Source organism: Moschus berezovskii, chromosome 2 (assembly GCF_049115385.1).
Source record: "Moschus berezovskii isolate FMDL1 chromosome 2, NW_MosBer_1.0, whole genome shotgun sequence".
NCBI classification, from domain to species: Eukaryota; Metazoa; Chordata; class Mammalia; order Artiodactyla; family Moschidae; genus Moschus; species Moschus berezovskii.
The window spans coordinates 64,098,916-64,120,418 of NC_142461.1; the positions used below are offsets into that span (position 1 = coordinate 64,098,916).

At 52.8% G+C, this 21,503-nt stretch overlaps 1 protein-coding gene across 3 annotated transcripts in view; it reads left to right on the forward strand.

Annotated features, from left to right (window-relative positions):
* TFCP2L1 (transcription factor CP2 like 1) overlaps positions 1-21,503 on the forward strand; it is a 69,907-nt gene that overhangs the window by 34,211 nt on the left and 14,193 nt on the right. For all 3 annotated transcript variants that reach the window (XM_055398112.2, XM_055398114.2, XM_055398116.2), the window contains 10 exons: positions 5,545-5,621; positions 6,161-6,266; positions 6,897-7,003; positions 8,448-8,600; positions 12,822-12,932; positions 15,404-15,495; positions 17,408-17,456; positions 17,542-17,635; positions 19,686-19,776; positions 20,669-20,772. In XM_055398112.2, the coding sequence (XP_055254087.1) occupies positions 5,545-5,621; positions 6,161-6,266; positions 6,897-7,003; positions 8,448-8,600; positions 12,822-12,932; positions 15,404-15,495; positions 17,408-17,456; positions 17,542-17,635; positions 19,686-19,776; positions 20,669-20,772 (984 nt within the window). The remainder of the gene's footprint in view (positions 1-5,544; positions 5,622-6,160; positions 6,267-6,896; positions 7,004-8,447; positions 8,601-12,821; positions 12,933-15,403; positions 15,496-17,407; positions 17,457-17,541; positions 17,636-19,685; positions 19,777-20,668; positions 20,773-21,503) is intronic.

The following is a 21,503-nucleotide window of genomic DNA, read 5'->3' on the forward strand; positions in this document are numbered from 1 at the left end:
ATGCTCACATAGCCACCAGACTTCTAAGACCCATCTTGGTTCAAAGAACTGAGGTCATGAGCCTTGATAGAAAGGGGAAGGTTTTGGTAGATGGAACACGGTCATGAAATGAAATGAATATCAAGAAATTCAGGAGCTTCCTGAGTATCAGAACAAGAAGGGGGCACTGGAAGCCACTAGACACTGTGCGGAGTAGTTTGGCTAAGTGACCAATCTTCAGAGTCCAAGAGACCTGGCTTTGATCTTCAGCAAGATACTTAATCTCTGACTTTATTTCCTCATCTATACAGTGGGAGCCATACTGGGTTTTCCTCATAAGATGGTTGCTGCTGCTGCTGCTAAGTCGTTTAAATTGTGTCCGACTCTGTGCCACCCCATAGATGGCATCCCACCGGGCTCCCCTGTCCTTGGGATTCTCCAGGCAAGAATACTGGAGTGGGTTGCCATTTCATTCTCCAATGCACGAAAGTGAAAAGTGAAAGTGAAGTCGCCCAGTCGTGTCCAACTCTCCGTGACCCCATGGACTGCAGCCTACCAGGCTCCTCTGTCCATGGGGTTTTCCAGGCAAGAGTACTGGAGTGGGTTGCCATTGCCTTCTCCGAAGACGGTTGAGAGGGCTAAATGAAATAATGCTCAGAAGGGCTTAGCAATGACCCAACTCATCGCTGGATGATAGTTTCTTTTTTGCCATTTTATTTATTTATTTTTTGAGATAATACTTAACTTTTATTTTTACTTTACAATATTGTATTGGTTTTGCCATACATTGACGTGAATCTGCCCTGGGTGTACATGTGTTCCCCATCTTGAACCCCCCTCCCCCCTCCCTCCCGTTGTGATGGTGGTTTATTTGTTATTCGATCCTCTTGATTCTAGGGCTTCCCAGGTGATGCTAGTGGTAGAGAACCCACTTGCCAATGCAGGAGATGCAAGAGGTGCACTTTTGGTCCCAGGGTCGGGAAGATCCCTGAAGGAGGGCATGGCCACCCACTCCAGTATTCTTGCCTGGGAAATCCCATGGACACAGGAGCCTGGCAGGCTACAGTCTACGAGGTCACAAAGAATCGGACACGACTGAGCACACACACATATCACACCCATCCCTTGATTCTAAGACCAATTTTTTTTTTCTTTTTCCACATTTCAGAATGCTGAAATTAGAACAGGGTTTACTGTCATACCGTGTAGCAAGCAGAGGATTTTACAGACAAGGAAATGTTTTATCTAGGGTCATGGAAAAAGTCGAGTTGGTCCTCCTAGGAATCACCTTTATTTCTAGTCCTAAAGGGGAGAAGGGAGGAGAACAGAGTCCCATCTTTCCTGGGGATGGGGTTGTTGAGGTGCTTTGTAGCCACCAGATGCTGTGGGTAGACTTTAACCAGCACACAGAATGAAACCAGATGCCTTCAGAAAGGTGAAGGTGAGAGAGAGTCCTCTGTCCTGCAGTCAACACCCACCAGGTTGGATGGGCTCAAGTTTCTGCCCCTGGCTCCATCCGCCACTGACTAGCCGTGTGAGTTTGTTCAAGTCAGGTAACCTCTCTGAGCCTCTGCTTCCTTCTGTCAGGCGGGACTCATAATCTAAACTGTGCTGTTGATTCAAGTGAGTTAATCTCTGGGCAGACTTTCACGCTGAGTCAGCACCCAGTAAATGGAAGCTGTTTGGTGTTTCCTAAAGGCATGTTTTTCCCCCACCCACCTCCTGGCCACTGTTTTGCTTGGGGGTGACTTTCTTGATCATTCTTCCCCTCAACTGTAGAAATTTTGCCTGCTCTTTATAAAGTCCACGGCAAATGTTCACTCCTTGTTCAAACCCTTCTTCCCCACCTCCCCATTCTGGGTGAGGATCACCCGCTTTGGATCTCCATCGTTTCTTAGAGGCATTCTTCTTTTTAGTTATTTTTCTTTCTTTTTAATTTTTAATTGAATTTTTGTTATATAGTGGAGTAAAATGGCAACCCAGTCCAGTATTCTTGCCTGGGAAATCCCACGGACAGAGGAGCCTGGTGGGCTACAGTCCATGGGGTCCCAAGAGTCAGACACAACTGAGCGACTAAACCACCCCTACCACCATAGTTGATTTACAGTGTCATTTTAGTTTCAGGTGTGTAGCAAAGTGATTCACTTATATATACACATGTATCTTTTCTTTTTTTCAGATTCTTTCCCCGAATAGGTTATTATAGAATATTGAGTAGAGTTCTGTGTGCTGTAGTAGGCTCTAGTTTATTTTATACATAATAGAGTGTATATGTTAATCCCAAACTCCTAATTTATCCCTTCCCAGTTTTCCCCTTTGGTGACCATAAGTTTATCTTCTAAATCTGTGAGTCTGTTTCTGTTTTGTAAATAAGTTCATTTGTGCTGTATTTTAGATTGCACGTGTAAGTGATATCATATGATATTTGTGTTTCTCTGATCTATTTCACTTAGTAGGACAGTCTCTAGGGTTTGCCTTATGCCGGTGCTGTTTGATGTGCCCCAGAGGATTGCCATCCCTTTGAGGGCAGGAGTGTGTCTTGCAAACCCTATAGTTTTAGCACAGAGGAGCCTTGCAGAGACTCCTGAGTCCCTCCTCTACATCAGACAGTACAGTGTTGAGCAGAACACACGCAGCCCTGGGCCTTTACAGAGCCCACTTTCTGTGGCTCCCACCCGTGCCTAGAAATGAGGCCGGCTAAGCAGAGACATGACCTCATCCCCCAGTCACTTCAGCCCCAGGTCAATTCTGCCACCCTGACCTTGCTCATCAGCCCGAGTGTTGGTGTTGTGCTGGGTGGGAGGGGGCTGGGGAGGCGTCCTGGCGTTGAGGCAGCCTGAATGGAGAGGGAGCCAGGTGTCTGTCCGAAGCCTGAGCAGGGCGGGGGTAGAGTGGCTGGGGGACTCCGTGGGGAAGCATAGGGGGCAGGTCTCTGCTGCTGGTAGAGGTGGCTAGGACCCCGGACCTGAAGCCCCACTTAGTAGCTCTGATCCCCAAATGGCTGCCTGTGATGCTCAGGCCTGGGAACTACTCTGTGTGGCACGGGAGGTACCTCCTGCCAGGCCTGAGCTGAGCTTGCCCTGCAGAGCCTGGGGTCAGTGTTAATGGGGCCCTGCTGCTGCTGCTGCTGCTAAGTCGCTTCAGTCGTGTCCGACTCTGTGCGACCCCATAGACGGCAGCCCGCCAGGCTCCGCCATCCCTGGGATTTTCCAGGCAAGAACACTGGAGTGGGTTGCCATTTCCCTAGAGCACCTGTAAACCCATAGTAATGACCATTTGGGCCTTGGGCTTCATGCCAGAGCCAGCTGCATTCTTCCTCGGGGAAGGTGGAGGACACTGGAAAAACCAGTTAGGGCGTGGGAGGCTCCATTTCATGTAGCTGTCAAGGGAGTGTTGGCTCAGGAGCCCGGAAATGTTATGTGAAAAATCTGGCTTTTTCGGAAAGGTACTAGTGTCGGTTCAGATCAGCAAGACCCTTCAGAACCAGCACGAGGGCAGGCAGGCGTTGGGGGTCTGTGCCTTTTCCTTCTGACGGGATGTGCCCAGCAAGGCAGCCTGAGCAGTTTTCATGGTCCTGGCCTGAATGGAGAGGGACCCAGGGCTGATGGAAACCAGCTGGACAAGTCCTGCCTTCCTGAAGGGAGAAGGGAGCTTCGCTGAGTGCGCATCTCTGAGCCCAGCCAGCATTGTGTCCATGACCACACTACCGGGTCCCTCTGCTCATCTCCCTGGATTCACATGGCATTTGGCATGTGGTTGTTAATGCTCAGCAAATACTTGGAATGAATGATTGATTTCAGAGTGTCTGTCCATTATGTTTTTCATTGAGAGGAGGACTATAGTAGTTTCATGGGGTTGCTTTAACAAAAGAACTACAAACCTGTTGACTTAAAACAAGGCAGAAGTTTATTCTATCCCAGTTCTGTAGGCCAGAAGTCGGGAATCCGCCACAGCCATGGGGGCTTTTGGAGAGAATTCATTCTTTGCATCTTTTGGCTTCGGGTGGCTCCAGGCACTCCTTGGCTTGTGGCCTCATCAGTCCAGTCTGCTCCCATGGTTCCCTGATCCTTCTTTTCTCTGTGTGTCCTTTTATAAGAGCACTTGTCATTGGATGTAGGGACCTCCAGGACAAACCAGGATCATCTCTCCTCACCTCAATATCCTTAACTTAATTGCATCTGCAAAAACTTTTTCCAAAGCAGTGATAACATTTGCAGGTTCTAGAGATTAGGGTGTGGACATATCTTTTGGGGGCTACAATTCAACCCACTCCAGGGAGTCTTAATATTTGTCTAATCATTGCTTTTTAGATATAGTCAGACTGTTAACCGGTTTCTGCCGCTCCTAGATGCATATATATCTGTATCTGCGTCTTTCTCTATATTAGATTTCCTTTTCTTTCATTGATTCAGGTTCAGTCCTTCCCCATTGAGTGTCTGATAAAATCATTCATGTTAACACAAAACTTTAGGAAATTAACTTTTTAATCTAGTGGTAACTTGGATTAAATCTGTGAAACCCAGGGAAACCTGAGTGAGGTCTGGGGTTTAGTTAGTTGAATGTGCCATGGTCAGTTTTGATAATGTACCATAGTGAACTCAGATGCCACCCCTGGGGGAAGCTAGGGGATGATACCCAGGACCTTTGTGTAGTATTTTTGTAACTTCTTGTGAGCCTATCATTATTTAAAAAAAATTTTTTTAACAGAGTTTGATTGGATTTACCAAGACCAGTGATGAAATCATTTGTTCTCTCTTATTTGCAACACATCCATTGTTAAGCCGCAATGTGTGGCAAGGTGTTTTAGAGTTGTCACTGAACTTGATTTGGAAAAAGTTGACATCGTTTGATAGGTGGTCCTTCTGTCTAGGAATGTTTTGTATTGTGTTTTTTCAAGGTATGTTTTATCTTCCAGTAAAATGTGTGTAGTTTTCTTCAGGTAACTTGTAGATACTTTAAAGTTTGGGATTTTAAGTTTGTTCTTGTGGATGGATCTTTTCCCCATCTGTTTTCTTTAACTGGCTCTTGCTGGTTACATGTCCCCAAACAGAATCCCCACACCTTTCAAATACATGAAATTCTTTTAGCTTGAGAAAATGCTCTTCATTCTGCAGTTAGAGACAATGTTTAACAGGTTTTCATTCGTTCCTTTAAACTTGCTCTTGGGAAGGGTCCATCCATTCAGTTATTGAATGTAGATTTAAGTATCTGTGTTCTCCATCCGAGTGTATGGGGGTTGTTCTTTATAAAGAAATACAAAGTTGTGCTCTGTAAATGTAGTGCTAACTGTATTGTTTTGGATTCTGTCTTTGAAAGCTGTAGAGGTGCTGTCTCCCTCCAGCGGTCATGTGCATTACCTGGGGGGCCCTAGGTCCCTGACAGGTCAGATGGACAAATGGGGTGTCCTGTCCATAGTGTGATCTGAACTTTTCTTGTTCCTGGCTTTTCTTCTCTGCTTTGGTCGCAGAGCCATGAGGCCAGGGTGGGCATTGAGAAGGCCTCTAGCTTGGTGAAGCCCCAAATTTGAAAACAGAAGTGGAAAATGTACCATTAACCTCCCTCCAGGTCAGTCTTACGAAATCCGACTGCTGGAGAACAGGAAACTGGGAGATTTTCAGGATCTGAACACAAAATATGTGAAGGTAAGGCTCCAGTCTGCACCTTTCCTGGGCACCTGGGGGTGCTTGATTGGGGGCCTAACACCTGAGCTTGCACTGGGAATCAGGAGTGCCTGGGAGGTTTGGGGAAAGCTCCAGGGACAGAGGTGGGCTCAAGGTCCCTGGAGTGTGTGGTCTGGGGGGCCTTGGTCAGGCTGGCAGAGCTGGGAGCTAATGGCCGGATCATGCATATGGGTTGCAGCCTGGCTTTGCCTCTTCCCCATGTTTTCTGAGCCTCAGTTTGCCCACCTGCACAGAAGGTTTGTAAATGACCCATGTGTACAAAGCACGTAGCAGCCCTTTGAGAGCAGGGCATCCCTCGCTGTTTGTGCTGTTGTTCGTATTGTTGGGGTTCTGAGGAGGGAGGGGTGACATGAGGAGCTAGGGAGAAAGGCCCCAGGCAGAGGGCCTCAGAGGAAGAGAGGTTTGTCTGATTGGGGGAAGGTCAGGGTGGGTTCCTTGCGGGTCCCTCTGGGCCCCGCACTCAGCTGTGCTCCCCCTGCCACCCCCACCCCGGCCCCCAGAGCATCATCCGCGTGGTGTTTCATGACCGGCGCCTGCAGTACACGGAGCATCAGCAGCTGGAAGGCTGGCGGTGGAGCCGGCCTGGGGACCGGATCCTGGACATCGGTGGGTTCCTGGGCTGAGTGGGGGTTCTTCCTGGGCACCATCCGGACCCAGCGGTGTCCAGGGCCTCTTACCACACTTCTGCCTTCTGTGAAACCCCATGGGAGCTGGCGGAGGTGACCACATCATGAGCCCTGCCTTCGGGGAGTACCCCTTTTGGGGTACATGGGGGAGGCATTTAGAAATAAGGACCTGTCGTTAGGAAGTGAGAAGCAGGGAAACCTTCTCAGAAGGATCCTGACTTGATGGAGGGCAGGGTGGGCATCAGAGAGGGGGTAACAGAAATGGAACTGAGGGCTCGGGCAGTGGTCCACAGGCTTTTTATTCACAAAACTTGGGGCCAGATGGGTTTTGGAATTTAGAAGCTGGAATGATAGTGGGGTGTGCAGACCCACAGTCGGGTCACACCGCCAACAGGCCATATAGAGTGATGGCACACAGTGGGGCAAAGGCTCGGAATAGCTTCATGGAGATTCAAGTCAGCATTCTGCCAATTGAGCTATGCAGAACCTAGCTTTCAGAACTCTTGGTGTTTCAAATTGTGTAAGGAGTTTGGACCTGTAATAGGAGTCCTTCCCGAAATATTGGGAGTGGCTGACGATTGCACTTTTGTGTGTGTGTGTGTGTGCACAGATATTCCACTGTCTGTTGGTATCTTGGACCCCAGGGCCAGCCCGACCCAGCTGAATGCAGTCGAGTTTTTGTGGGATCCTTCAAAGAGAGCGTCTGCGTTCATTCAGGTGAGCAGGAAGGAGGTTGCCCTCTGTGGGGAAGTCAGAACTTTGGGGTCCGTCGTGTTGTTTCTCAAAACCATCCATGCGTGGGGCCTTGATGGGCTTTTGCCCTTGGCTACAGGCAAGGAGGCTGAGAGGGAGGGTAAGTGGGGCCCAGAGCCATGAGACTGGTTGGTCACTGGGGCTAGGATAAAGATTTAGGATGTTGTAGACTCCTGTGTGGGTGTTGCTTATCAATATGTAAGCTTTTTACATAGTAGCTGAGTCCTAGCATAAATAATTTGAAGTACAAATTATTTTTCGTAATTGTTTCTATTATTAAATGTTTAATTCTGAAGCTCCTAGTATGATAAGTGAAAGTCTTAGTTGATCAATTGTGTCCGACTCTTTGCAACCCCATGTACTGTATATACCGCCAGGCTCCTCTGTCCATAGGATTCTCCAGGCAAGAATACTGGAGTGGGTTGGCCATTTCCTTCTCTGGGGGATCTTTCCAACTCAGGGATCGAACCTGGATCTCCTGCATTGCAGGCAGATTCTTTACCATCTGAGCCACCAGGGAAGCCCATAAGAGCTTCTGCTATGGACCTGACCTTATGTTAAACACCACAGCGGATCCAGGTGGCTGAGGGCATGGCCAGGGCCCTGTGCTTCTGGGATTCCCCTGGCTCTCTCACTTGCTGGGGGTCCCTTTTTGAGCATCTTGGTTTTCCTCCCTGTCTTATAAATTAGAGAATGAAAACAGAGCCATGACCACAAGGCCTGGTTCATAGTAATCGCTCAGTTGAGAGTAAGCGACCTTTTTGCCTTGCATAGTTACAGTACTCGAATTGCATTTCAAAAGAATTATTATAATGTTATTGTTTATTATTACAACACTATGTATTTGTATTGAGTTGGCCAGAAAGTTTGTTCGGATTTTTCACACCACCTTATGGAAAACACTGCAACTAACTTTTTCACCAACCCAATATGATGACAATGTGATTACGTTATTATAGCAATCAGTACACATCAAGTGCTTCCTGTGTAGCCGGCACTTACCAGAAATAAAGAAATGGTTCTAGCTTCTGGCCTGGCCTCAGTAACCTGGGGACTAAGGGACTAGGCTCCTAGGGACTAAGCTGTGGTCTCTGCTCTGTGGTCTCTGGGATTTGTCCAGGCAGAGGTCTCAGGGGGAGGAGTGAGAGGGAGTTGCTGGGCTCAGTGGGCCTGGAGTAATGGCAAGGACTTAGCTGGTCAGGCAGGGCCTCCAAGGTCAAAGGATGGAAGTGAGAGGCTGTGGGGGGTGGCCAGTGGCCTGGTGGAGTGGCCAGCACTGGGGGACAGTGGGGAGGTGGAGGTGGGTCTGACTGTGTGGGATAGACAGATCTACTGGGAGAGGAGCTCCTGGGGGTCCAGACCCCACCCTTGCCCACCTCTGGCTAATTGCCTACCGCATCCCCCGCAGGTGCACTGCATCAGCACCGAGTTCACCCCGAGGAAGCACGGGGGTGAGAAGGGTGTGCCCTTCCGGGTGCAGATCGACACCTTCAAGCAGAGCGAAAATGGAGAGTACACGGAGCACTTGCACTCAGCCAGCTGCCAGATCAAGGTGTTCAAGGTACAATGGCCACCAGCGCCCTGCCCACCACCACCCAGCCCCGCCCACTGCCACCCAGCCCAGGACTGGAGGCCAAAACCTCAGAACTCAGCAATGAGAACAGCGGCCAGGGGCTTGGAGCTCCTGCCTGGGCTCTTTCACCCTCACAGGCAGCCTGGCTCAACTCTGCTTGACCAGAGTGGTGGGACTGGCACAGTTATAGATTTCTGTTTTCCTCCCAAGCACTTTGGCCACAGATTCTGTGATTGCCCATTAGATTCTCCTTAAAAAACAAGTCAGGAGACCCCCTTTGAAGGTCCTGACCATGGATGTTATTTTTTAAAATGTTTTTATAGCAGTACAGTTAATTTACAAAGTTGTGTTAGTTTCAGGTGTATAGCGCAGTGATTCAGTTATATGTATCAATTCTTTTCCATTATAGCTTGTTACAGAGTATTTCACATAGTGCCCTGTGCTGTACGTGGGTCCTTGTTGGTTATCTGTTTTACATGTGTTACTGTGTATCTGTTAATCGCAGTGGATGCTGTTATTTAAGGCCCCGAGGCCCTTGTCCGTCTGCAGTGGCCTCCTGGTACCGCCTCCCTTTTCCTTTCTTGCCTCACCCCCTGCAGTTGCCTGTCATTGTTTCTCATCCCATCTCTCTGGACAGATTCAGTTCAGTTCAGTTCAGTTCAGTCGCTCAGTCGTGTCCGACTCTCCGCGACCCCATGAATCACAGCACGCCAGGCCTCCCTGTCCATCACCAACTCCCGGAGTACACTCAAACTCATGTCCACAGAGTCGGTGATGCCATCCAGCCATCTCATTCTCCGTCGTCCCCTTCTCCTCCCGCCCCCAACCTTTCCCAGCATCAGAGTCTTTTCCAGTGAGTCAACTCGTCTCATGAGGTGGCCAAAGTATTGGAGTTTCAGCTTTAGCATCAGTCCCTCCAATGAACATCCAGGATTGATCTCCTTTAGAATGGACTGGTTGGATCTCCTTGCAGTATAAGGGACTCTCAAGAGTCTTCTCCAACACCACAGTTCAAAAGCATTGATTCTTCGGCGATTATTTCCTAGAAATGACTCGCAGTGGTGCAGCTCAGGGTGGCCCTGGGGGGAGGGGGTGGCAGCAGAGTCCTCGGCACTCTCTGTGGGTTGCACCGGCACTGAGCAGGACCACTGCCAGCAGATGGGACCCGCCCGCTTTCCTGGGGAATCCCAGCAGGTGCCTGAGGACCAGCCCCGGTGCCCTTCCCTCCCCTCCTGGTCTTTCACAATCAGGGACCTGGGGACTTATTGACAGAGTTCCATCTGCTGGAGCTGGAGATGCCAGAGGGAGAGGCTGTAGAAAGGAGAGCCTGTCCCAGAAGAAGCTGGGTCAGTGTTGATGTTCCTGAGCTAGGGATGGATGTGGAAATAAGCACCCACAGGTAGAACCATGAACCTGGTGGCAGAGCGCTCATCTGGCCTGTTACCCAGCTGGACGGGAAGGTGAAGCTGCCCATGTCTGCACTTAGGTGACCACACAGCTAGGCAGCCAGCTTCATCCCCATTGATAGTGTCTGGCCATCTGAGGGCTGTGGGCAAAGGGTTCTGAGGCCCTGGCCAGGCTCTGTGTGTAGGTGGAGGTGAGTTTGTCTCTGCTGCCAGAGCGGTGGCACCTCCAGAAACCTACTTCAGCATGATGAAGCCTTGAATCTGGCCTCTGAAGGAAGTTACATTTCTCCCCCATATTTATATCCTCCTCCTGATGTTAAAAAAAAAATAAAATCACCAAAGTTGAGTGGCTTAGTACTACATTATCTTTGAATGCTGAAGTCTGAAACGGGTTTCACTGGGCTAGGGTCAGGCGTCAGGAAGGTTAAATTCCTTTCTGGAGGCCTTAGGGGAGAATCTCTTTCCTTGCCTTCTCCAGCTTCTAGAGGCATCTGCATTCCTTGGCCTGTGGCCCCTTCTCCATCCTCAAAGTCAGCATAACCCCATCCCTCCATGCTCCCCCCAGCACACACTTTAAGCCTCCATGATTACACTGGGCCCACTGGGATGATCCAGGCTCACCTTCCTATTTTAGTCTCTCACAGTTGGCAATCCTGATTCCATTTGCAACCTGGCCCTTTTGTGCCCTAAGGTAACATTCTCCCAGGCTCTGGGAATTAGGACGGGGCCATCTTTGGAGAGCATTAGTCTGCAGATCCTGTTCGCCGGTGCCTCTGGTCTTGGGTTCTTGATTCTAGCTCACCCTGGGCAGCTCTGAGGCTGCACAGTGGGTGGTCTCTGCCTGTCCTGCAGTCCCATCCTCTCTTGGTTGTGTGCAGACCACATCCCACCAGCCATCTTCTGCCCTCAGGTGGGGGTGCATCCGGTGTGGTGCCCTGGGGTCAGGCCCTGGGCCAGGCAGTAGGAGGGAGGAACAGTCTGCCAGGGATGCCCAGTTCTCCCCATGACCCCTGCCAGCTCCCCCTCTTACACCTCAAGGCAGACACTCAGAAATGAGGGCTCTACCTGGCTCCTCAACACCACACTAGGCCTTATTGGGTGAATTGAGCTGGAAGCTGCATTGGCATCTCCTGCAAGAGGGAAGGAGCATCTGTCACCCAAAATGAAAGTGAAAGCAAAAGTGTTAGTCGCTCCGTTGTTTGTGTCCGACTCTTTGCGACCCCATGGACCATAGCCCACCAGGCTCCTCTGTCCATGGAATTCTCCAAGCAAGAATGCTGGAGTGGGTAGCCATTCCTTTCTCCAGGGAATCTTCCTGACCCAGGGATCCTACCTGGGTCTCCTGCATTTCAGGCAGATTCTTTACCTTCTGAGCCACCAGGGGAAGCTCTGTCACCTGAAATGAGCCCCTCAGAATGCCTGAGGTGGCCTGGCCGCCCACCCACAGGAGCAGTTGAGATAGGTGTGCTCCAGGGCCAGGCAGAGCCCTGCCAAACTGCCCGTAACTCTCCCATCTCAGGTCTCCCTGGTTAGTAGGAAGCCCTTGGCTTCTTGGGTTGCTGCCCTGGGGCTCTGTGGGGACGCCTTAGGACTCTCCCTTTCCTGCCAACTCCTTGCAGGGGTCTCACTGGGGCTGAGTGGTGTCCCCCACAGGCAGGCTCAGCCTGTTCTGCTAGTAATGCTTCTGGGCCGGGAGGAAGGGCCTCCTTTCTGGGACAGGATGGAAGTGGAGCAGGGAAACCAGATGATGGGGGTCCAGCTGCCGCATGCCTGGCTCTCCCGCTGGACACCAGATCCGTCATTCATGTCCCCATAGGACCCTCAGCAAAGCTCCCTCCCTCCAGCCTGGGTGTCCCCCCACAGGCTATTTCCTAATGCCCCCTGAGTTGGGAGTCCGTAGCTGCAGCTTGAGGAAAGTGCCCGCCAGGATGATCCCAAAGGCACCATGGAGCAGAAGGGTGGATTTTCTTCGCTGACTGCCCACGTCGTGTGGTCTGCCCTGTACAGAGTAAAACACTCAAGATATATGACCCCACACACCAGACTGTGAACTCGGGAGGGGATAGTCTTAGTGGTCCAAACGGTCTCCATCAGCTGAACCTGCTGGAGCCAGCATGGTGGCTGTGCCCAGCTGGGCTTCTGACCTGGGGTCTTGACTCGATCAGCACATGGTTCCTCTCCAGTCTCGATGGGTCACTGGACTCTCCGTCTCCTTAGTCTGCAAATGAGGCCGATAGCAGTACCTCTGAGGCCTGGACACCTGTGAATTCCTCAGGTGCGCTGGGCGCCCAAGACAGGCCATGTCAGGATGGATGTTACCCTGCAGGCAGACTGTAAGCTGGGAGTGCCTGGAGTCCTAAATGTTAGGGGCAAGGAGTCCTTAGAGGTGGACCGCCAGTGTAGATGGAGTCCTGGCTAGCAGCTCCTAGTTTGTCCGCTCTCTGTCTCTCTCCATGGGGAACCCAAGGAAGGCTCCTGAGGGGTCCTTTCCATTAGCAAGCGGCCACTGGTAAAGCTCTGCCCCAAGCATGCCTGCTGGAGCAGGTGAGTGGACCACGTAAGAGTCCCTGAAGGACCAGTAGTGGACTCTGAGCTCCCTTGGGGTGGGCAAGGGTTCCAGGCAGGAGGACCATGTGTCGGATGCCTGGGAGGTGACAGACAGGCTTTCCTGCCCGTGAGACCCTGCTTGGGATGAGGGGGGAGTGTGCCAGCCTTAGGGGGCGCCCCTCAGCTCTGGATCTCCCCCAGACAGCTGCCTCTGCCAGCTTTGAGCTCATCGGACCCCTATGCTCTGCACTTACAGCCAAAGGGAGCCGACCGGAAGCAGAAGACCGACCGGGAAAAGATGGAGAAAAGAACAGCCCAAGAGAAGGAGAAGTACCAGCCATCCTATGAAACCACCATCCTCTCAGAGGTGAGCTGGGGGGCCTCCTCCTGGGGGTGGGCAAGGGGGCTGTCAGCTTAGATCCTTGGAAAAGTGCCTGTTTGGGTGAATGCTTCTGAGAGTGCTGTTCAGTCCTGGTGTGTTCCCATGTCTGGAACTGCTGTCATCTGAGGCCTGGTGTCCAGGGACATGTTTTACAAATACCTTCTAACTCTCAGCTGCCATTGGCACATTTCAAAATTAGGTGTGTTGTTTTTTTTTTTAATAGGTAATATATTCATGTGGTCCAAATTCAAAAGATATAAGAATCTCCATCAGAAAATCTCTCTCTCAGCACTATCAAGCCTTGGTTTCTCTTCCCCAGGGTGGTAGGTGACCCTGGGTCCTTCTGTATCGGGCTCCACATTCTCTGCAAAGGAAACCAATTCTAACAAGTTTGCCCCATGCGTGCTTTTTCCCCCCAACAGTACACACACACACACACACAAGAGCATACACACACAGAGTCACTGTTCTAAGGTTGACTGTCTATTTCCTGGTGTTTCTTATCTGTTCATAAAGAGCTATCCAGCTCTATACCTTCGTTGTGTGGACAGCCTGCTGGTGGACACTGGACTATTCTCAGGCTCCTGCTGTTTCACACAGGGTGCCGTGAATACCTTGTCCATGTGAAGTTCTCCACGAGGAAAGAATGTCTGCAGCTTCTGTTCTCAGCGGAGGGGTTGCTGGGTCTAAGGGGGTAACACTCACTCTCTGGCTGTTGGGATGGATACTAGGGTGCATTTCCTCATAACCCAGATGCTGACACCAGCCTGCTCTGTCCTTCCATCCAGGGTCCATCTGAGATGCTCCCTATCGCAGGCTCCTTTCCCTCCTGTCATGGGCCCTTCCTGCTGCTGCTGCTGCGTTTACTGGGCTCTGTTTTTTATTTTAACAACTCTTCCCTACTGTGCCCTGTGATCAAGCCAGCTAATAGGTGTTGTGTTTGCTTGCTGAATATTGTGACTTACTCGGGAGGTCCTCCATGGATGCCTGAGGTCCAGTGCCGTCCATGGATGCCTGAGGTCCAGTGCCGTCCATGGTGGGGTTAAGTCTGTGTTAAGGGTGAGGTCCAGACACAGGGTGGCTCAGAGACCGGTGCCTAGGTCCTGTCTGAGGAGCTGTGCGTGTATGTGAGGATGTGTGTGTGGGTGTGAGAGACACACACAAACTATCTGCAGAGGAGTATTTGCAAAAGGAGAGCAGGGACACTAATTTTGTAGACAGATGCATGCTGGTCTTTTGTTGGATCGAGGCTGACAGTGGCCGAGAGCCCTGGCACAGGAGGATCCCTGCCCCCTGGAAGCTTGTCAGGGCCAGCAAGACATGGTGTGGGGCAGCGCTTGGACACTTAGCTCTTCCCAGGCTTGGTGTATGCTGGTGACATGCCCTGAGGACCCTCCCTGCTCCCCAGTCTTGTCTGTGGCCTCCTCTGCTTCCAACCTGGCCTCAGCCTCTGGTGCCTGCCTCTCCCCTGACTTTCCTGCTGGAGGACAGGTCCCCTGGGTGCTCCAGGCTATGTCCCAGCCCCTCTCCCCCACTAGGTGTTGAAATCCCCACCCAATCTGTAACTTTGGGAACTACCGGCTCCCCTCTTGTCAGCTCATCAGTTTTCCTACCCCCGAGGGCTCCAGGATTCAATACCAACACATTCCAGCCCTCACTCAGAACAGAGTTAAATATTGACCCACCCTGTGGTCAGGTGGGTGATCGTAAGTCTCAGGAATGCTTCCGTCTGACCGTGTCCAGAGCAGGGTCATCGCAGAAAAAGGAAGTGGTGAATGCTTGGTCCCCAAGCCCCCAGGCAGCACCCACATGTCTAGGCTTGTTTCGGGGGACTCCTACGTGTTCATTTAGGCTTCAGCACAAGAAGTTCCGGGCATTCAGGGGTCGCGCCGTTTGTGTTGCTGTGTCTCCTTCGGCTCCTGGGTTGAGCAGGATGCCTCAAATGTTATAAATACCCATGGAGTTGTGCTGGGGACAGGCTGCTACAAACCAGAGTGGAGGTGGCTGTCCCTGTCATCTGAGGCCCATCAGGAGATGCTATTAGTAATACGGAGCTTCGTTGGTGATTTTCTGTTGGAAGTGGCCCAGTGCTCCCTGTTTCTTGCATTTAAACCCATTTGTCTGCATGGGGGAGACCCGCCTGTGGGCACCTGGCCTGTCCTGCACGGATGAGGTTTCCCTCTTTGCTTTGGCTGCTCGGAAGCTCTGATAGACATGTGTCATGCCTTGCTTGACCTGGGGATGACCTACTGATGATGAGGTCTCTTCTTGGCCCTATCTGATTTCTTCGGTGTGGTCTGAGCAGCCTGCCCATCCCTGGGTACCAGGTCAGCGTGTGTTGGGCGTTGAAAGATTGTGATTTCACACTGAGTGGGAGGGCTGGGGAAGCTGGACTCATCTCATCTGCAGGTCTGGGTCCTCGGGGACCACTGCCACCCTGTACTCTCTCCCCACAGTGCTCCCCATGGCCCGATGTGGTTTACCAGGTGAATAGTGCCTCATCCCCAAGCTACAACGGCTCACCAAACAGCTTCGGCCTCGGCGAAGGGTACGTGCACGCTCTGTCCCTTGTGGTCCCTAGAGTGACCACAGGTGTGGACTCATTCCCCGGCTTCCTCTCTGTCTTCTCTGCTCTTGTAGCCCGGCGTCAGTTGGGTTTCAGGACGGTTGACTGGTGTTCACGACCATTTTTAGCATCATGTGTACAGGTTTTCGTGCTTGATTGCACTTCTAGAAAGGCCAACTGGTGGAATAACTAAGCACCCAGCACCCACTCCCTCCCCAAGTTAAGGTGGGCCGGCCCGCGAGCTCCTGGGCCACCTCCTAGACAGCTGGGGCCCCAGGTGAATGTCTGGACCCCACAGTGGCTGAAGGGGCTTCTTAGATCTTGCTGCCACCCTTGTGCATGGTCACTGGGCAGAGGGGCTCAGCTCAGGATCTTCCCCACCCCTCTGGGTGTCCGGACCCACAGCACAGAAGTAACTTCACCACTGGTCACCAGCTCTGCCGAGGCCCAAGCCGTGCTGATTCCCCTCCCTGTTGGTGGGGGCAGGGAGGATGCCAGACGGGTTTAATGGGGGCATGTAGGACATGCGGGTTGTTTGGAGCCCCTGCTTGGCAGAGAAGTTCACTGATGGGCAAGCCAGACAAGAACGTGATTTACTAGGTAAGGACAGTCCTTACCGAGAAGCAGGCACAAGGAAGGGCTGTTGTATTTTATTCAGGCAGTGAAAAAAAATGAAAGTGTTAGTCGCTTAGTTGTGCCTGACTTTTTGTGACCCCGTGGGCCATATCCCACCAGGCCTCTCTGTCCATGGGATCCTCCAGGCATGAATACTGAAGTGGGTTGCCATGCCCTTCTTCAGGGAATCTTCCCAACCCAGGGATTGAACCCGGGTCTCCTGCACTGCAGGAAGATTCTTAACTCTGCACCTTTCTGGGGGCAGATTCCTTCACTTCCTGCAGCCTCAGTGTCCCTACTTCGAGGGGAGTATGAATTCCACACTCGATCAGGGGAATATGTGTAGAGTCCTGGTACCCCCAGACCCAGATGACCTGCATCTGTAGTCACTGATGACTGGCCTAGGAATCATTGCCGCAAAGGTCTTTCTTTTTTCCATATTGTTACAGTGGGCTTTCCAGGTGGCGCTAGTGGTAAAGAACCTGCCTCCCAGTGCAGGAGACATAAGAGATGGGGTTTGCTCCGTGGGTCAGGAAGGTTGCCCTGGAGGAGGGCATGGCAACCCACTCCAGTATTCTTGCCTGGAGAATCCCACGGACAGAGGAGCCTGGCGGGCTATAGTCCATGGGGCCGCAGAGTCGGACGTGACTGAGACAGCTTAGCACACACACACACACATAATGTAAATTTTATCGTTTGAACAATTTTAAGCGGCCAGGTCAGTGACACCAGGTCCACTCACATTGCAGTATTACCGCTGTCCATCGGGGAGGGTCATCTCTGACTGTCTTTCTCTTGGCTTAAAAGCACAGGTATTCAGGTCTCTGCCTCCCTTTGGGGGAAAGCCACGAGAAAGATTTTCTCCCGGTGGATGCCAAACTGTGGGTGCTGTTGCTGCAGAATGGCTCCCCAGGTGTCCTCTGCCTGTCCTGGGTGTGGCTGGCCCTTTGCCATCTTAGCACCAAGTCCCTGTGAGGCTCGAGGCCAAGTCTCCTTGGTCAATCTGCCCTTCCCGCTGACTGGGGCTCGGGGTAGGGACCATGAAATCTAGCCAGAACAAGCCCGGAGCCTTCGAGGAGGGATGGGGGTGTGTAGCTCATCAGAACCCTTGTCCACACCAGAGGCTTTGTTAAGAATTTCCAGGGATGGAGCAGGGCTCCTGCTTGTATTTTTCTCGAGGACCTGTTTCGTTTCCAGTGAGCCCCAGAGCCGAGGGATGTGAAGGGCAGGCCAGCAAGGAGCATCCTGGCTGCTCACCGCCTCTCCTCTTCCTTTGCAGCAACAGCTCCCCGACCCACCCAGTGGAGGCCCTGCCCGTGGGCAGTGATGTAAGTGACTGCAGTGGGGCGCTGGCCGCCTGTTCCCGCATGGGTGAGTGAGCGCCCCCTCAAGGCCTGTCCTCTCTGCCTGCAGCACCTGCTCCCCTCGGCCTCCATGCAGGACGCCCAGCAGTGGCTCCACCGCAACAGATTCTCCCAGTTCTGCCGGCTCTTCGCCAGCTTCTCGGGTGAGCGTCTCTGAACGGTGCACAGAAACTACCGGGATCTCAGAACACTCAGCACGTGCTCTGGGTGCCCTGGGCACCCAGGGGCTGTGTTCTGTCCTGGGGACACGGAGGCATGTGGTCACTCACATGTGCTGGCCCTGGACCCAGGGGTCAATGGGAAGACCTGCCCCTGGGGTGTCCACCTGCTTGTGGCTTTAAGGGAGGGCCATCTGGGAGCCTTTTCAAGCTGCTTCTTGCCTGTGGGGTGGGCTCTGTGCCTCCTGGAGGGGCCCCTTAGCCAAGAAGGCCAGGGTGTACAAGCCTCCTGGCCTCTTCCTCCCAAATGCTGCTCATCACGCTGTCTCCAGGTAAGCAATGTGGGTGGTGGTGGTGCAGCCAAGGTGAGAAGGGAAAGCTGGCTCTTCCTTCTGTAAAGGCTTTTCAAGCCCTTGCTGATGAGCCCGTCAGACAGCAGCCCTGAGCTGGGGGTAGTGGGGGACAGGGAAACTGAGCCATGAACCTTGCCCCCTGGCAGTCCAGAGTGACAGGGAGTCAGTGTGGGCTGGAACCAGAGGAGTGGCCGCCAAGGACGTCTGTGGTAGCAGAAGGGAAACAGCACCCCAGCAGTCATCTTTGAGCCCAGTCCTTCTCAGCACATCCTTTGTGCTGGGGGTGGACGGGATGAGGGGGGTCAGGCAGGGACTGCAGCCTCGGGCAGCTCTGAGTTGGTGCAGAGGTGTAAACTGCCCGTCTCAACGCACTGTGGCCCTTCTGTGATGGGCAGGCTTGGAGGAGGGACTTGGCAGACGGGGAGGGAGGCGGGCCGAGGGCGCCTCCACCTTAAGCAAGGTGTAGTTGTTGAGGAGGTATCTCTGAGGAAATCCTGGAAGAAGTGCGAGTCAAGTGGGTGTGCGTGTGTTGGGGGGGTGATGAGCTTTCCAAGCAGAGGGCAAGTGTAAGGTTGGGGCCTGTCTGATGTGGCCACAGAGCAGAGGGCCCAGGTGATGGGGTTGAATGGGTCAGACAGGAGGTGAGGTCAGAGAGGTGCCTAGGGACCTTGGTGCAACAGCGTGAGGGTGTGGCTTTTATTTCCTATGAAAGGGGAGCCAGTGTGACTGCAGAAGTAAACCCCAAACTGTACCTTAACTGTGGCAGGGAAAGGGGGTAGACGCTGTAACTCTGGACCACGTGGCTGTTGGCCAGGTTTTAGCAGAAGGCTGATGTCATCCTTGTACCTTGGAGAGTCCATGTGCACTCAGGGCTCTTGGGGGCTGTTCGGTCTTTGAGGAAAGGACCATGTCCACCGATTATGATCACCCCAAACTGGGAGCACCCATGATGCCCATCAGCAGAAAGAGGGTACAGGCATTGTGGTTTATTCATGTCATGAGTACTATCTGAAAGTGGGCATGAATGATTCATACTGCATGCAATACAGATGAGCCTAAAAAAACTTGGAGGGAGAGTCAGACTTAGAAAAGTGCAGTTTCCAGTTCCATTCACAGAAGTGCCGTGTGAATGGAAAACCGAATGAAACTCCTCTGTGTGTAAGAAATCAGGGCAGCAGTTTCCCAGAGGTGGGGAGCGGGGTAGTAGCTGGCACGAGGGACATGTGAGCTGGTGGGAATGTCCTATCTCTCAATCTGGGTGCTAGGTGCATGGGTGTCTGGGTGCTCAGGCTCCCCGGCAGCCTCCAGAGAGCCATGAGTTTCTGCCTACAGGCAGGCACACACACGTGATCAGTGCCACGTGCTGATAAGATCCATCATGGACAGTGATGCTAATAAAAGGCCTGAAGGGAGGGTCAGGCCCAGGTAGAGAGGATGACTAACCAGCAAACGCCTGTCGGTTCTGCTGAGTTTGTGAATCCCGTTGTTGAGTTCTGAGCCCTCTTGGGCTATGATCTGATGTTGTTTAGCTCTTGCCGTTTCTCTGTGTGGGACGCCGGTGCCTCCTGAGGTGGAGGCTGGCTCTTCCCTGCCCCGGGTCGGCAGGTGCCTGGGGAGGCAGCTGTGTAACAGCCTCAGGCCTCAGTCACTGTGTAACAGGCCAGCCCCATTTACCTGCCCAGGTGCTGACCTGCTCAAGATGTCCCGAGATGACTTGGTCCAGATCTGTGGCCCTGCAGATGGGATCCGGCTCTTCAATGCCATCAAAGGCAGGTAGGTGTTAGTTCCCACTGGAGGCAGGGTATGGCTGGTGGCCTGCATCTCTCAGCCCCTTGGACACCTGGTGGGCTAGCTAGTGGGATCTGGGCTCCTCTGGGGGTGAGTACAGGAGGAGGTGCCAAGAGTAGGGTGAGGGCCAGAGCCCGTGTTGGAGAGGGTGAGATGCCCTGGGTTGCAAGCCACCCTGCCTGGAGGCCTGTTACCTCCTTCCCTCTTCTTGGCTTGATGGGGGCCTTGGTCTCTGAGTCTCCGCCTCTTGGCTGTGGGTTCTGAGATGCCTGCCCCGTCCTCCCAGTGCAGGGGGCGGGGGGCAAGTGTGGATGGAGTGGTCTAAATAGCCACACACGGAGAGCATCGCTCTGAGAAGGAGAGGGTATATCTGAGTTTGAATCCCACATCTGCCTCTTAGGAACTTGGCAACTGGGCCAAGCCCTTAACCCCCGTGAGCCTCAATTTCCTCATCTGTACAATGAAGGACAGTGGTCCTGGCTCTCCCATAGATGTGTGAGGATGCAGTGAGCTCAGAGTAAGCCGGAGAATGCATTTGCTCTGATTATCACCCTGAAGAACCTCGTATCTTCAGATTGGTTCTGCGGGCAGAGCCCACTCTGGGCAAATTGAAGGTCCTGGGTCGGGGCTGGGGGGGTTTGCCCATCCCTGGGTCTCCATCCAGCAAGTCTGCTCAAAGATGTCAGGGCTCACCTTGATGGGATTCTCTCCCTGACACCTCCTTCCTCAGAGGAGGAAGGCACTCTGTATCCCCACAACCTTCTTTCTCCCCCCTAAGTCCCTTCTACTGTTCTTTCCACCCTGTGTTCTGGAACATTCTGGAACAACAGAACTCGGTCCCCCATACCTGCTACGTAACTTCCTTTCCTCCTACCAGGAACGTGAGGCCGAAGATGACCATTTACGTCTGCCAGGAGCTGGAGCAGAGCCGCGTGCCCCTGCAGCAGAAGCGGGACGGCAGTGGGGACCCCAACCTGTGTGGTGAGTTGTGGGGAGCCCCTCCCCTGGGCTGGCAAGAGGGCAGCAAAGCAACAGGGAGAGTCCTCTGGCTGAGAGCATCTCCCCTGATCCACCTTGCGTGCAGGAGGGGTTCTGCTGTGCTGCATCCTGGGATTGAAATGCATAAGGTGGAGATCATCTCTGAGAAGGTCTTGTTCCATTTACTGGGGAAACAGACCTGGAGAGGAGACATGGCCCCTGATGTCACCGAGCTACTCAGGGTAGAACTGGGAGTCGGGCTTTCTGGCTTCCTGGCTGGTGACAAGTGCCACCTGACAAGTGTATTCCCAGGAGTGTGTCCTCCTGTGTTCCCGCAGCTGGGTGAGGCTTTCCCATTTGGTCTGGCTACTGCCCGAGAGGGTCTTAGAGCACTTCTGGGCACATGGTTCTTCGGGGCTAGCAGTTTTCAGCGCCTTGTTTCTGAGCATCTTTCAGCGTTGAGTCTGACAAGCTGCCCGGCTCCACCCGCATGGTCTGAACTCTGCATTGTCTGCAGTGAGAGCCCCCCTCCCCCAACCCCTCTCTGCCGTGTGCCCCTCCAGAGCAGCAAGGGACCCAACGCTCCAAAAGACAGGGACGACTCAGGGTTTGCTGTGGGGGAAACTGAGGCACAGAGGCTGCCCTGAGAGGCCGGTGTCAAGTGGCAGAGACAGGATCCAAATATCCGGCCCCTAGCAGCTGCGTCCAGGCCTCAGGACATGTGTGCAAGTGTC